Raw genomic sequence first — 16330 nt, forward strand, 5'->3', positions numbered from 1 at the left:
TGCAATTTATGTATAATGTATATCAGGGCTGAAGTTTACAGCCGGTTGTTCTTGCAAAGATTGCAGTGTGCAGCTATTATTTTAATGGAAAGGTGAAAGTAAAATAGCAGGTGAGTGCTTTAACTGTGCAGACATACAAAAGTTGGCAATAAGAAGCTGATGGTGTAGTGATTGGTTCAGCGTCCTATGTAAATCTGTAGCTAGCCAAAAGCCCATCATTAGCCCTCTGTGGATTCCGCACTTATAAATTTATTTGTTAACAAAGCATGCACCCTTCATATCCTGCTTTTTTTTTTTTTTTTTTTTTTTTTTTTAAGTTTTTTAGGGTGGGTAATGGAAAATGCACTTTTTTTGCTCTTTAAATATAATTTGAAGTTATCTGTAGTAACTGCTAAAAATGTAGACCCTCTTGCTTGTGCTCCAGTTTTACAGCAGGGTAGATAAATTCTTTTAATGAAAAAGACTGGAGAAAGGGAGAACTGAATCATGAAGGTTTATGTATTGCTCTGCTGAGATGCCTCCTGTACTTAGAAAAACTGAATATAGTATTCAGCTGCAGTCAGTGCACACAAACAATCATTTCTCTTAGAGCATCCCAAGTTTGAGGAAAGATGAGTTCTTCAATGTCTTAGTGTAGGTCTCAGCATTAAAATGCAGTTGGTCAAAGCTCTATATGCAAAGGGACCCAGAGCCCTGGGGCTCAGGACTTTATGGAGCGAACAGATGGCCATACACAGAAATGTTCTTGGTGTGTCTGGGTGTAGGCTGAGAAATTGGATTTTGCTTAGTTTATCTTTGTAGGACACTGTGAGAGCTACAGACAAAAAAAGTGATTATTGCTTGCTAAGAACTGATATCATGGTGCTGTGCTTTCCCTGAAACTGTTAATGACATCTTGAGCTCCAAAATCCAAAAGAGAGAGCAGAGTTCTTTCTACCTGTTTTAGAGTAAGTGCTGCTGATGGAGCAGAAAATGAAGAACCACACACACCACTTTTGTCTGTGAAAGTGCTTTTCTGTTCACCTGTTAGTATTTCATTCTCAACTGACCCCTTTGTACCTAATAAATCTATGTATTATTCCAAATGATAGCCAATACAGGGCAGTGAGCCAAGATCAGTTTTATTCTGAATGTTCATGATTATCATTATTTTTCTTTTAATTGTTTAAAGAGTAGATTTAGATTTCTAAAAATTTCCACAGAATCAGGACTGAATATTCCTAACAGGTAATGTTCTTATCTGATTGCTCCAGTTCATTCAAGAGCCTGGCCTTTTTCTCTTTACTCACATAAGCAAAGCTGTTTAAATAACAGACTTAAGTAGGGTAAGCAGTGTTGTTTTAGCTAAGACTGGACAAGTTACTGTTGTTTTTTAACAAAAGAGAGCTCCAAGAAGAAGCCTTTATAAGGACACATTTACAATTGTATTTATCCACCAGTGTTGTCAGGTCACAATGAATAACACGCTAATGCTTGTTCAGTCTTTCCTTGGACATCATTGCTTTTAATGCCTGAGTAAAGAATGAGTCAAATCTGAGTAAAAGTCTCAGATGCTTTGTTGAAAGATGTGTATTTGTCAGGTAGAAGTTAAATTAATGTGTTTCTGAAGCTATTTTTACAGCAAATCCTTATTGCCAATAGGAAATGGATTGTTTTATATGTATTCTTTGAATATTTTAATGTATGGAATTGTAGTCTGAGAAACAAAACTATTTAATGGGAAAAATCTCATACGTGCAATTGCTAATCAAATCTCTCTTCAACAGCAAAGCATTTTTCAAATCCAGTGAAATTTTCTAATCGACTGCCTAGTGCTAGCGCCCACACACAGAGCCCTTGCCATGCCAACTCTTATAGCTACGGTCAATGTAGTGAAGACACCCACATAGCAGCAGCTGCTGCTATCCTGAACCTTTCCACCCGCTGCAGGGAAGCAGCAGAGATCCTCTCCAACAAACCACAGAGTCTGTCTGCCAAGGTAGGGTAGTCCAAGAACCTGGAGGGTGTGCTAGCTACTGAACTGTGCGAATAAACTGTCTTTCATGTTAGTGACTGCATTAAATCCCCAAAAAGGAGGCTTCTGTTTGCATGCTCTTTTGAAGAGAGACAGAGAAAAAAATCAGTAACGCAGTGACCAGTTCTGGTCATAGAAATAGCAGGAATTATGTTGTTAACTCTTTTCGTAATTGCGCCTTAAATACAAAGGGGGAGTTTTGTGAAAGGAAAAAAGAAGGTTATGTGAAATCCAGCAACAATCTGTGATAGATAATTAGTTAGATCTGTTTAAAGCAGAAAATTTCCTCCCTCTGAAACCTGCCATAAGTGATCATTTGGAGACTGATTGAAAAAAAAAAATATTAATCAAGGTGATATTTTGCTAGCAATGGAACAGAACTACACCTATTGAGTCTGTTGTGTTTGGAGCTCATGAGTTTGACAAGGTGCAGGGAGGGAAATAACAATTGGCTTTGGTAAAATTCTCCTTTCAGCTGGCAAGAGAGGAGAATCAGGCCCTCAGCGTTTGGAGATAGATAATTTGGGCAAGTCTGTCATAATGGAAAGCTGCCTAATATCATAGATGCTTGTGTGGCTTTCATGTTTTGGTTTCTGCTCTGCGTTTCCTCACAGATCTTTATGATTTACAAATGGTACTGTGTGAGCTATGAGCCTTATTTTCTGTGTCATTACATAGTATTATACTGCTGATGAAAATAGACAAGATTTTCTTCTGATGACTGTGGTTGTGGGAGCACTGTTGTTTATTATTTGTATTAAAGTCACACATGTTCCACTGCAATAAAACTTTTGAAAGGTCTGGGTAGATGAGAGGGTGCCATTACAAGAACTTGAGAAGAAATCACTGGGGAGTGAAAAGAGGTACTTATCAAAATACAGAGTAGCTGATGTGTTTCTGCTCTGGGACTCTGAGTCATGATGTCTGTTACAAAACAAAAATGACCTATTTCTCTGCAAGTCAGTGTCACTCGACCTCATCTATTTTAGTGTCAGGCTCAAGCTGACTAGAGGTCGCTTTCACAGCGTTTGGTCTACAATTTGGTTGGGCCTTCATTCACCATTATTAAGAGGTTAACTAGCATTCTTTGAGTAGAACCATTAATTTTACTACCAGCACAACGCCTGGTTAGGTATTCCAAGCCTTGTGTCTTTGCAGAGTGGTATCAACTACTTTGCTGCCTTTGATTTCTACTTGTGAAGTCTTGGATCTTGACATTGATGTTGGGAGATGCCACAGGATAGACTTTTTAGAGTGTGTCCACATGCATCCCCTCTAACTCAGACATTATCTACCCCAAAGATTGGTCACAAAACCCTTCAGAGATGACAAATCCATCCCTGATATCTGCTGCAGAAAGCTCCTTCCACCAGTCTTCAATAGAGTCTTCTTCTAGCAGGGAAATAGAAACTGATGCCAATGGCTGGATGAGATTGCTGCCACAGCCTTTGGCTGACCTCAGCAATAGACCTTCTTGCCAGAGAAGAGCAGTAAAGGGACCAGGCATAACCCCAAGATTTTCTCCTCCGTACCTGCTTCACAGTTGCCAAATCGTGGGGAAGGTTTGAATGGAAGTGAACATAACAGTAACGATATGGAAGGACACTTGGGGCACATAGCTTACTCCTTTTTCACAGCCAGGAATCCAGCCTTAAAAAAAATCACCTGCATACCTTGCTATCTGTCTGCCTCCACTTTTGCCAGACTTTCTGGAGGGCATACTGCTACAAAACATCTGACAGAAGAATCAGAATTAGCTTCTGGCCAGAACACAGGCAAGTAAGCCCCAAACAGATTTGGTGGCCAAAACCACACTAAACCCACTTTTATTTGGTTTCAGCTATTTATTGCTTTTATCAAACAGGATTCAAACAAAAAATTGTGGAAATAAATAACCAGACTCTCTTCAGTGACAATGCTTTCCTATTTTAAAATAAGAAGCAAAAAAGATAAAGTTATTTTTAAAGAGACTACTCTCTATTTATCATTGTTTCTGAATTGTTTTGTGTCTGGTATTAGCTGCAAAGGTAAATGTTTAGCTGCCAGAATATCTTACAATTTTTTAGATGATAAAAAACATGTCTTGAGACTTTATCAGTGTTTGGACTCAAATAATGCAGTATCAACAGACAACTACAGAATTAATGGTTTCCTTTCTCTAGTTTTGATAGCACACACATTCACCAGGCCTGAAAATACCTGTGTGGGGTGACTGTGTTCAGAGCCCCATAATATCAGAGCTCTCAGCCCTGTCCCTTGACACATTCCTTTGTTCCTCTGCCTAAGAAAACCCGGTTGGCATTGTCCATACTTTAGCAGTTCAAAGTTCCTGACCTGTAAAGGTGTTTGCTCTTATTTGAGCACCAGGCAGCATCTCAGCAATCCAAGCCATGACTTTTTGCAAGTGGGAGGTGGCACTTTGCAGGTGGGAGGCAGTGTGGTAGTAGAGCAAGGACATGTAGGACTGCAGAGGTTTTTCTGGAGTTGCAGGAAATCCTTTGCAAGTTACACGATTGTCAGAGATGTAAAAATGTTGTGCTTCTATGTTTTAGATCTTGAAATTCAAACATTTCAAGCAAGTGGCATTTTCTTGTATTTGCTCAAGGCATGCATATGTCACCTTGCTTAAACAGGTTGGGAAAACACCAAAACTTTTTTTAGCACAAATGTATTCCCAAAGTAATTTTTTTTTTTCTTTCTGTCTCTCAGATTTTATTTCTCGACCTCCAGAGTGTTTTCCATTTTTTAGTAAGGATTGGATGTTTTACCCTGAATGTTCACCACTTCTCTGTGAATATAGTTAACATTTAAATAAAAAGTAAATATTTTTTACAGCATAGCTCCAGGTTTCATTAATTTAATGGATTTTCAAATATATGTCTTACATTCTCTACATATTAGTCCAAAAGAAAGAGTCTAAGCTGAGAGAGAAGGGTAACAAGGGTAGAGAAATGATTACACATTAACAGTATCATTAGTAAGCAAAATTTCCAAAGAGATCTCATGTACAAAGGTGATCTGACAAATATCTCAAAATTAAAATTATGAATTTATAAGTTAAGCAATTTAAAGGATAAATTTATTCTAAAATGAGCAGTAAAATGGATCCTATACTTTCTCTGTGAATTATCTATCAGCTGCATACAGAATGCTAACACCATCAGATACCTTAATGATAAATTAATATCACATTAATGTTACATTTTCTGAGCCATTCAACCTCCACCCGGGACTGTAGTAAACCGTTCCCCTGAATACAATCCTTATCAACCAGTTCTCATTCAGTCAATACCCCAAACCAGTCTCCTGGTTGCATTTGATTTGCAGTTTATGTAGCTTCATTCAACTCCCATTGAAGTCAAAAGGATTCCCCTAGAAGGATTAGCCTGCAGTTTTTAGCACAGTGCAAGAGCCTACATCATCATAACATCCAGGGATCTTCCCTGTTCACAGCCCTCACCACATTCACGTCTCTCAGAGGTAGCTGCAAGCAATACAATTTATCTGTATCCTCATCACTACTGCTTGCCAAACATTTTGTTGACTGTTTTGGTGGTTTTCCCACCTGTTTAGACAAAATGGCATATGCACACTGTGCCTTAAAAGAAAACAAAAAATGACACTTGCTAAAAACGTTTAAAGTTCAAATTCTGTTTTTGAACAAAATTATGTCATTTCTCCATTCTTGGATATTGATGATGGTGATAATTACATCAATTATTTCAACAATGTAGTTAGTACTCAGCACGTTTGTCAGGCAGTCCTTTACTCCAAATACCTTAAAGGCTAAATACAGGTTGAACAATCAGCCAAGAATATCACTAGGTACCATCCTGTTATACTGCTGTGCATATTGCTCCTTGAGTACATTCTTGGCTAGATTTTTTTAATTTGTGAATTGCTCTGGACTGAAATTGTGAGTCCATTTTTGTCTCAGAAGATGCTGGGCAGTTACAGGTTTTCTTATTTTAACCCAAATTAGTATTTTAGTTTGCTAAAGAAGAACACAATTGCTTAAATTTAAGTCTGAAGAATTGAGGAACAGGTTCACATATTTTTGTTGGCTGGGAATAGAAAAGATTGTACTCTTTTCGGATGGACCTGCATTAAGAATAGTGTTCATACATATAGTAAGATACTAGTTTCAGAGTTACTCCCAAAACCAGAACTGAATAACTCTTCTGAGTTTTCCAAACTAGACTGAACTGCTAGTGGAATGCAAAATCATTGATAATGTTGTTTCCTTGGACTTAGTTAGTATTAAGTTGTATGGCTGATGCCAACCAAAGTATACATAAAGCCCCTTACGTGTAATGATGCAATCTCCCTAAGGTCACAGGTTTGAAATAAGATTCATGCAGACACAGTAATTCGCTCTTTCTGATCCAGCTATGAGATAAAGCTTAACTTGTAATCGTTACTGGAGACACACTGCAGAGAATTAAATGTGAGTGATCGGATGGACCAAAAGCATATGAAAAAATGAAGGAGTAACTTGTCACAAAAATCATCCTTTATTGTCCTAGATGATGTAGTTCAGTTCTAAGGACAAGACTTAATAACGTACTAGAAAATATTCTGTAATAAGTATGTCATACAATAAAGGAGGCTGAAAAAGCTTGACTTTAAAGTACAAAGCACTTGAAGAGGATAGAGACCATTTTTTTGTTTACATATTCATATTAGTCTTCATTTTAGGTAGATATTCATAGTAGAGTACTATTTGTACCTTATCTTTTCACTGAATAGATGCTGGAATAAAGAAAATATGCTTCAGTCATTTTTCTCTCATTTTTTATTCTGGAATCCTTTTTCCAGCTGCTTGTAAAACCTGTGGGGGTGATTACACTGTCACTGATGTGGGAGTAGATAAGGAGTAACCTGAATTTAATTACCATGTGTATCCTCTCACCCTCATTGATTTTTCTTCATGGCTTCAGTGGACTTTTTCCTGGTTTACACCAGTGTAAATGTAAATGTAAGTGAGATCAAAATCAGGGTCCAAAGATTTACACAGCTGCAAACTAATACAAGGTAGGAAATAAGATATATTTGCATCTTTATTGTGCCTATGTTTTCAATGAAGAATCAGAACAGTTTACATTGTTTTGGTAGCTATATTTTAAAGATGTCATGATAAATGGATAAATATAGGCCTGTTCACATATGCACTAAAGTTGACAGTAATAAGATCTTGACTTCACTGAGGAGAACACAGTCTTTAGAAGTCTGAGCTAAGCATAGTAAGTGTCATTTTCTGTCAGCGTGTCATAGCACTGCTCTAGCATTTTTTTTGCCATTTGCCATTTTTGTCTTTTTAGTTCCATTTTAAAATTAATGCAAAAATAAATGTGGTAAAACAAGCAAAGGAGACATATTGAGAGGAGGGTGGGATGAGAGTAGGAATGAAAACTGGAGCAGTATCTCTGACTATCCTCTCTTTTGCTCTGCCATTTGGGGTTTGCTATGAAGGCAGCAAAGTGATAGCTCTTTTATACCATTCTGAATAAAAAGCCATGCTGTAAACGTGTGATCCATCCCATGATGGGAAAAAGGGGATATTTTTTCCATGACTATATTTAATTGTTTTGTGCATCTGTGAGCTCACTTAAACCCCATCTGTACGCTACTTCACAGACACACAGCCCAGCCTTCCCGGAGCAGAATTAGGTGCATGTTGGACAACCCAACTTCTACGTGAATTTCAGGAAAGTGCTGAGGAAGCTTTAAATGTCCATGTTCGTAATGTTCTGCTTATCAGCAAGAGCTCCTTGTTGTGGCTAATGGTATCTGGTTCTCAGAGACAATACATTTCCTGGTGTTTTTCTATGTACAGTTTCATTGAGGAGGAGAGCTTGATTGATTTTGGTCCTTTTTGTTGTTGCTGTTGCCTTCTGAGTAGTTGATATTTTGTCAGTGACAGAGAATCTGCACTATTTATGGGTTTTGCACTATAAAACTACTGCAGCCCAGTCACATGGCTTCCTTTCCTAAGCCATCTGTCACAGAGGTCTGGAATTTTATGTGAATGTTGGTTGTGCAGACTTAACCCAAGTTTTTTTATTATGAAAAATGTCAGCAACTACAATATTTAGCATTTTACTTTACATTGGTCATTAAACTTGATTACTGTAGCTCTGTTTCATTGCTATAGTTACATATCAACTATGAAGCCAAAAAACACTGGGGCGATCATGGCAGAGCTATATTGTCAGATCCTGGAGTGTGCGCTTGGCACTGATATAGTTAATATCTTGGATTTTTGTAACTAAGGTTTATTAATGCTGGTATAAAAATGTATTTGATATTATACAGATGGCATAAGATGCTGTGGTTACTAAGTTATTATCCAGGATAAGCTGCACTGTCAAATTCAGGGCTTAAAACTATCACAGGAGATTAAACTATTTACTAAAAAGGGGCAGAAAGATATAACCAAAGCGTCTTAGTATGAACATATTAGAAGTGTATTTACTTCCCATAAATATAATAAAACATCTCTCTCTTTAAGCTGTATGATTGAAAATGTGAACTTTGCTATGCAGGAGAAGCAAATATAAGAGGTGCCTGAGTTTCTGAACTGGGGGCAAGCAGATGGCTTGTCTAGGCAGGCATCTGTCTTGGGCCTATGGATACAAAATGGAGTCAGGCTGTCTGAGTGAGGAGAGATTGTTGAGCCTGAAATTTTCGTCTTCTACCAACACTTTCCTTCTGATCAAAAAGATTTCACCAGACATATTTTACCTTAAATGAGTCACCACTGGCAGTGGTAGAAGACAAGGCTGCATGAAGGAAGCTTGTTCCTACAGTCCAACCAGGGTGGCCATGTCACACTTGCAGCACAGGAAAAGAATTCCCTGTTTCACCACAATTATTTTTAAGATGTTCCACCAAGGATAAGTTTCACTGCCCTAGGTTTAACCATTATATGGTTGACTAATCATCAAGCTCCAGCAATAGTTAATGGGAAGAAAGAGAAAGGGATTTTTATTTCAGCGTCTCATCTCCTCCTAAGGAAGAGGTCTAAGAAAGATGGAAAAGCTTGCCCCCTAGACATAATTGTCTCTTTCTCATTTGCAACAGAGAGTATAGGTGGTTCACTTACACTACAGGTTTACTTTTATAATATTCAAGGTAGGAAGTTTCAATCTGTGTTTATATGACTGTCTCTGACAGTTATAGAACATCTAACATACCTAGCGCCAAATTCCCAAGTAGTATTTGAGCTTTGTGGTGATGCAAATGAAAAATAGTAGTGATGACAATAACAGGAAGACACAAAGCAGCTTTAGTTACAACATTCTACATGTGTACATCTATGATGTTGTTATTTACAGTCTTTGAATGTTTTCCACCTTATTCAGGGCAACACACAGTACTAGACTATCAAGTGCTCCTCCAGAAGCCACCTCTTTTACCTCTTCCCCTACTTGACTTTAGTAAATTGTTGGCAATAACAAGGATTAGTCTTATACTTCTCGCTATATACACAATATGTCAATATTCAGTGTTGCCTATTGAGCATGAGGGGAAATTTTTTGTTGTTTCCATCAGTAAGTTGTACTTACAGAAGCTTTCTGTCATTCCTAGGAGAGGAGTTTGTACTCTTTTTATGTGGTCTGACAGGGTAAGGCAGAACAGTGAGTTTTCCTTCCCTTGTTCTTCTGGTACAGCTGAGCAGCCCTTGCCCCTTCTTGTGAGCAGGAGCTGCTCTGAGATCTTCTCCCAGTGTGGAAAGAGATGTTCAGTCTCTCCCCAAACTGCACACGTCTGCAATCATAGGCTGCTCTTTGTTGTACTTCCTAGGTGGCGAAGGCTTTGTTAACTCATGATGAAGGTCTCCATCAGGGAGAACCTCCTAAAGATCCTCCTGTGGCTCCCAGTCTAGTGGTCTCAGTGCAGATCTGTGCCTTAGTGGCCTAGTCAAACTGTGATTAAGGTCATACGTTGAATGATGTACGCAACCCTAGTGAAAATTTCTCCTACTGTGTTACTTCTGGGCATGTTTCTTCCCCCCTCCTTCTCTCCCCCATGATGCAGATGTTTTAATATTTCTGGGGTGGGAGGGGAAGGGAGGATATGTAATAGTAATGCTGTTGATGACCTAAACAATGCATTAATGCTTTTAACTGTGAATTGGGGTCATAGTTCTCTGTAAGAGTGAAAATATCAAGAAGATTTAAAGCTAAACTTTTTAAAAATAAAACTAGATTTAGGATGTATGGGTTATGGTTTAGAGACATCTTATTTAAATTCTACTTATTATGTTTAAGCTGAGATGCAGGGATACCATTACTGAAGCTACTCTTAAGTCTGCCTAAGAGTTGGACATTAAGTGATATAAATCGAAAAGCTGGGTTTAGATTCAGATAAATTTAAATAAAAGCGTGAATTTATATTTATCCTTTAAAAGCACCACATGGTTATGCTGCAGCCTCACCATGTCCATACCTAAACATGTCTCTGTTTCTTGTTGCATGTCAGGGAGCTGAGATAGAAGTGGATGAAAATGGCACTCTGGATTTGAGTATGAAAAAGAATCGAAGCCAAGACAAAGTTATGCCTCTCACTTCTTCCAGCACAGCACTTCCTACTCCTTCCTCTTCTCCTTTCAAAACAAGCAGCATCCTGGTAAATGCAGCCTTCTACCAGGCTCTTTGTGAACAGGAAGGCTGGGATACACCAATCAACTACAGCAAGACCCATGGCAGGAAAGAAGAAGAAAAAGAGGTATTTTTTCAGTTTCTGAGTGACTTTTTCCCTTCGATGAGCAGCCATCTGATGTCTTTTTGGATGGCCAATCTAGTCCCATTTAAATGGAATCAGTTTCCACAGGCAGAGATTTGTGAACGTTGAACTGGCTTTAATGCCCTCTCAGATGTGGCAGTAAAAAAACACTACTCACTTTGAAAAATCTTGTTCTCAGAACCTACTTGTGAATGCCTATAGCTCTCTACAATAAGGAAATCAAAGGTATCCACCATTAGAGACTGCTTTTTAAATTTTGCTCCTTATGGCTCTGTCCTGTAGCACATACACCCAAATGACCTAGGGATCACTCGGAATAAAAACAAAAAACAAAACAAACTAGGTTTTTTCATGCTGAAACAGAAAGTAATTTTTCCACACCAACTCTTTGTAATTCTAGAGAACTTATTTATCTTTATTTCTTTAACTTTATTTCTGAAGCAGAAATGAAAAATGTCCCAATTTGGAATTTTTATTCAGCTTCAAATACGTTTCCTCCTTATTTGGTTTTATATATCAAATAACATTTGAACATTATATTTTTATTAAATTATCTTTTGTTCAGATATCAAAATTGGCACTTCAAGAAGACATAGGTAGGTGCAAATCTACTTAGGGCTGAGGTTAGAAGATTCAGGCCTCCATTTCCAAAAAAAAATGGAAATAAAAGATAATTCAGTCATGTGAAGAAAAAAAATCTGCCAGCACTGAGTAGAGATCTGTCATAATTAAACCACTGAGACAGTTTGCATCACAGTGGATCATTTCTTGGAGACCGGGTTGTCTTGAGGAACACTTTGCATTCACTCCTGTGGGGCTGATGACGCTCCTGACCTGAGCAATGAGAGCACGATCCCTGTATCAGAGTTTTGGGGTGGGTTTGATGCAAGGTGGTAGGCTGAGGGCTCAGTCTCTTCCCCATTCATGCCGCATAATGAGCAAGCACATCCAGCTTTGAGAGAACCGCCTTGCTGCAGGGGATCAATCGGTGTCGCAGACTTGGCAGGGGGCCTGTCCTGCTGCTCCTCCTCCCTGCTGCTACCGCAGCTCAGCAAGAGCTATGGCCGGAGCACCTCCGCGTCCCCCGCAATCTCTGCTCGGCTTTCGGGAGGCCGTGACGGGTGGCTGGCTATTTCCCGCTCCCCCTTACCAGCACAGGGAGCTGGAAGCATCATCAGCCTACACGACAGGACATAAAGGGCTGTGCTCAGGCATTCTTGCCCCTTGCACTTGGTGTTTTGACACTGTGCAGTTTGTCCCTAACCAAGAATCTGGACCCAGACCTCTGCTGTGAGCTTTTGCGATCCCAGGGAGCCTTGACATGTCCAGAGATCCCAGGGCCAGAGGCTCTGTTTTGCAAATCGAAGACTGGCAGTTATCCTCATGCAAAGAAAATGACTGATTATATCTATTTCTAATTCATTGTTATCTGGTTCATATGCACAACAGTTGCTTAATTTTGGTAGTAATTTCCAGAAAATATTGTCTCTCTCTCTCTCAGCAAAATAGCCTGTCCAGATGCCCCCTTAAAAAAAAAAAAATCTGAATTTGGAAAAAGCTCAAAATCTCTCCAAAAGGAAAGCGCCGAGAAATAACTAGAGCTGTCAGTTAGTTCAACTGTCAGTTCTCCAAAGATTTCAGGGCTTAAAAATGTTAAAAGTGCCAGATGCTATTATCTGTTATTCATGTTACCATTATGTTCTGGTCTTTGCTGAAATCAATATAAACTTCCATCTGTACATTAATGGAGTTTCATTGCTTGCTTTCTTTCTGTAGTGTGCATGCGTGAATACACACATGCTCTTTGCAGAAAATATTAGTGTTTGGTCTGATTGGGCTGGTTCTGATTTCCCTTTTTGCTTGGAATTCTTCATAATTTTAATGGCATTTAGTTATAAGTACATTCAAATGGGAAAGGCTAAATTATACATATAGTTGGGCTTGACAGGCTGTGATGATTATCACCTGACAGACTAAAAAGTGGGAAGTTCTAAAGGTGTTTTCCCAAAGGATTACCTTTCCCTCTAAAGCCAAATCTCTGGAGAAGCACGTAAGCCAAGGCACGATGCCAGTCCCAAGTGTGGAGGACCAAAAAATATTTGGTCTTTAGGTCCGACCTACTTGTCTCAGACAGACGCAGCCTCTCTTGGGTCACATGTACTGATGTAGGGACCTAGAAAAGCAGAGTTCTGGTATTCTTTTGCCTGTATTCCCTTTGCACTGTCTTCCTTTTGTGGCTCCTACCCATCTAAAGATTTCATGATGCTTGAATAACATCAAATGGTCAACAAGGTGCTAAGACAATGATGAAGAAATCACCTGTTCAAATGTCTATATGTCTCCCTCATTGCTTGGAAATATATTAAGGGATGTTAACTAGGAAAAAAACTTTATTCCCACTTTGGTCTTTATTATTTTTTTTCTTTTTCAAAAGAGCAGTTACTAGGAAATTGTAGGTGTTTGTGTATGTATGTGTGTGTGTACCTATTGGTTTAAAAAAAGCACAAATCTTAATAAATTTGTTAAGGAAATTCCCAATTAAGATCTATAAGATTTACTTTTTCAAAGATGAAGATGAAAATAACTGCAATTCTGAACCCTCTAGTATCGATTATGCTGGTGGCTGCAGATGTACTTATGCCAACCTTCATCTTGCAATCTTATTTTTGTTAAATGATTCAGTGAAACATCATTAAATGAAGCTGTGAACTGTAATACTGTAGTATTTTGTCAAGCCTTGATATAGGTAGTTCTTGATCAGTCCTCTCTGTGCAGCAGGTATCAGACAGTGACAGGACTAATAACTCACACACACAAGTTTCTGGTCCATCCCCAGCAGAAGATCAAAAGAGATCTTTCATATAAATAAAGAACACAAGCTATATCTATGAAAATGTTAATGAACCCTGCATCACAAACAGTTACAACTGCTCTTGTTTGCTGCACGTGCATCCTGAGGTATATCACGCAGCTCAGGATTGCAGTGGAGTGCCAGGGTGGCCTTTCTACCACCCTCTACTCCAGGCTCCTCTCAGTTGGGCCTTTGACAAGAAGAGGAAGAGGTTGATGTGTGCCTGCTCTTGATACATAGTTAGGATCCAGACAAGACAGTCATTAAATTATTAGAAACATAGCATTGGCCCTCAGTTCAGTGATACAGGTTACCAACTACCAGAGTTAGTTGATAGAGAGAAAACTGATAAGCCAGTCTTATTCAACCTTCATTACATCAGGTGGAAACCACTTTACATGCGTTGTTTGAAATTATTTTGACATCCGACCCCTTCCAGATTTTGATTTTCCAGTGACTTACACAGGTGATGATCCCTGAACAGAGAGGGTCAGGAACTCGAATCTCCGTTCTGCAGATTGCAGTGGCAAAAACACCCCCATGTGCCACTGGAACCAGGATTTAACTCAGTGTTGGAAAACAGTCTTTGAGGTTTCTTGAATCTTGAACAAAGTTGGCATTCATTTTTCCACTTGTTTTTTAGCATTTTAGTTTCCATGTTTAGAGGACTTTCAACTATTATTTCTGTATTAACATTTTTAAAAAACCTAGTATTGTCTTTAATTTTCCCTATTGCTCCCTATCTGAAGCTTTCTTTTAGAAATAAAATTCTAAAAGCCTGAAGTATATCAGCAGGTTTTTTTATTATTATTATTATTTAAATTAATTAATTGATAATTACTATGAAAGCATTTAGAAAAGCTGAATATATGTATTTTTGCTTTCTATATTTGTAGCAGATGAGATTATTCCCAAACAAACTAACCCCACAAATGTGGTTGCAAAAATCAGTAGTAATTGATATAGTAATAATATGGCATGGTTTCTATATGTATGTGTAGTGTGAGTTTCAGTAGGCAGTAGGTAGCCAGTACCAGAAAGCAGAAGGAAGTCATATTGAGGATCCAGTCTCCAAACAGGCAAAGATGAGCTGCCAGGATTGAGGACCATATGGAAGCTTTATCAGAAGAAACACCCCCGCAGAGCTTACAACTCCCGTTAGGCAGAATCTCCATTTTCAGTCCAGATTCTCCTCAGCCCTCCGCTCTGTGTTAACAGCTCTGCAGACATCCCTGTCCCTCTGTCCTGGCACGTTCATCAACTGCACAAGCCCACAGCGTCTATGGCACCAGCCCTGTGAGTTCAGCAGGACCTGTGAGCTTCTCCCCTCAACCACAGGCAGCAGTTTCTGCTCCTACAGACAGTCATCTCGGGGCGATACCTGCTTGAGTATTGGAATGGAGTCCCAAAACCGACATGAATTCCTAGAACGGATTAATAGAGATTTGATAATTGAAACTGTGGGCTTTGGAGAATTCTTGAATGATACAATAGCCACAGAGCACCCCTCCAGAAAGGAAATACTTATCCTTCATAAAAATAATTGAAAACATTAATTCTCAAAACGGCACAAACCACGCTATTTTGGTGATCAAAGAAGATTTTTCAGAAAACAAAAGTGTAATTTCCTTTCAGGACTCCAGATTCCTAAAATGCCTTCTCAAGGGAGTGAACACTCATGGTCCGTACCATCCATCAAACATCACTGTAGCAGTGATGATTTTAATCTATAAATAGTAGAAATCAAGAACTACAATAAGCAGCCTGCTACTAAGAAAATTTCAAAGCGGTTTTATTCTTATGTTTTTTATTTCCACAAGACTGCTCTTTGGATAAGATAACAAGTCACTCCATTCTACAGATCTAAAAAGCTTTGCATTTACATCTGTTTATGTACAATAAGTTTTTTTTTAATTTATGATTGTAATTTTGTAATTCACAGTACAATGATACTCACATCAACTGTATACAAAACTCAGTGAAGCACAGAAAAAACAAGAACATACTTGCTGAAGTCTTGTTTGGTTCTGTATACTCAACAACTGCTTTATTTTCTCTGTGTATTTTGCTTTGACCTTCATGGCCATTTTATAAATCTAAACCAAATTTTCCCTATGTACAGGTTAGAACAGCGTCCACCTTCAGAAATATACTGTTCAACACAAATATAATTCCACATTTTTTAAAAGTCAACTTACAAGATTCTGAAATTATGATGTACTAAACCTTCTGCATCTCTCTCCATCATTTTCTTAAGACTTTTCTTTTTGTTTTCCAAGATATTCTTTTCTTTCCCCAGCAAGTTATTTGTTGAATATATGGGAGGTCTTGAAGAGAGAAACTTTTTGTCACATTCTCATCTAACATTTCAGAAAGATCCAGTGAGCTCTTCAGAAAACATGGAGGAGAAGAAGTACCCAGGAGACGTCTCCATACCAAGTCCTAAACCCAAGCTCCATTCAAGAGATCTCAAAAAGGAACTCATCACGTGAGTCTCAAAAATTGCCACATTTCCCCCTGCCTTGCTAAAGACTGATTACACTGATGTTCTGAGTGTTGGTTTGGGGTAGATTTACAGGAGCTGAGCAGGGAGACTTGCACGACAGTTGACTGCAGGTGGTTGGTTCCCTGTTGTGTCTGTGCAGCTGGGTAGGCACGGGGTCTGGAGCTGACACAAGCCAGGGTGGGCCTGGAGGTGTGGACAGAATCATGACTAA

The 16330-nt window shown here is 38.7% G+C and overlaps 1 protein-coding gene across 11 annotated transcripts in view; it reads left to right on the forward strand.

The window, feature by feature from the left end:
- ST18 (ST18 C2H2C-type zinc finger transcription factor) overlaps positions 1-16330 on the forward strand; it is a 167133-nt gene that overhangs the window by 134869 nt on the left and 15934 nt on the right. For all 11 annotated transcript variants that reach the window (XM_033001113.2, XM_033001111.2, XM_033001118.2 and 8 more), the window contains 3 exons: positions 1767-1978; positions 10499-10744; positions 15986-16101. In XM_033001113.2, the coding sequence (XP_032857004.1) occupies positions 1767-1978; positions 10499-10744; positions 15986-16101 (574 nt within the window). The remainder of the gene's footprint in view (positions 1-1766; positions 1979-10498; positions 10745-15985; positions 16102-16330) is intronic.

The sequence above is a fragment of the Tyto alba genome, unplaced genomic scaffold (genome assembly GCF_018691265.1).
Source record: "Tyto alba isolate M040663 unplaced genomic scaffold, T.alba_DEE_v4.0 Super-Scaffold_27, whole genome shotgun sequence".
NCBI classification, from domain to species: domain Eukaryota; kingdom Metazoa; phylum Chordata; class Aves; order Strigiformes; family Tytonidae; genus Tyto; species Tyto alba.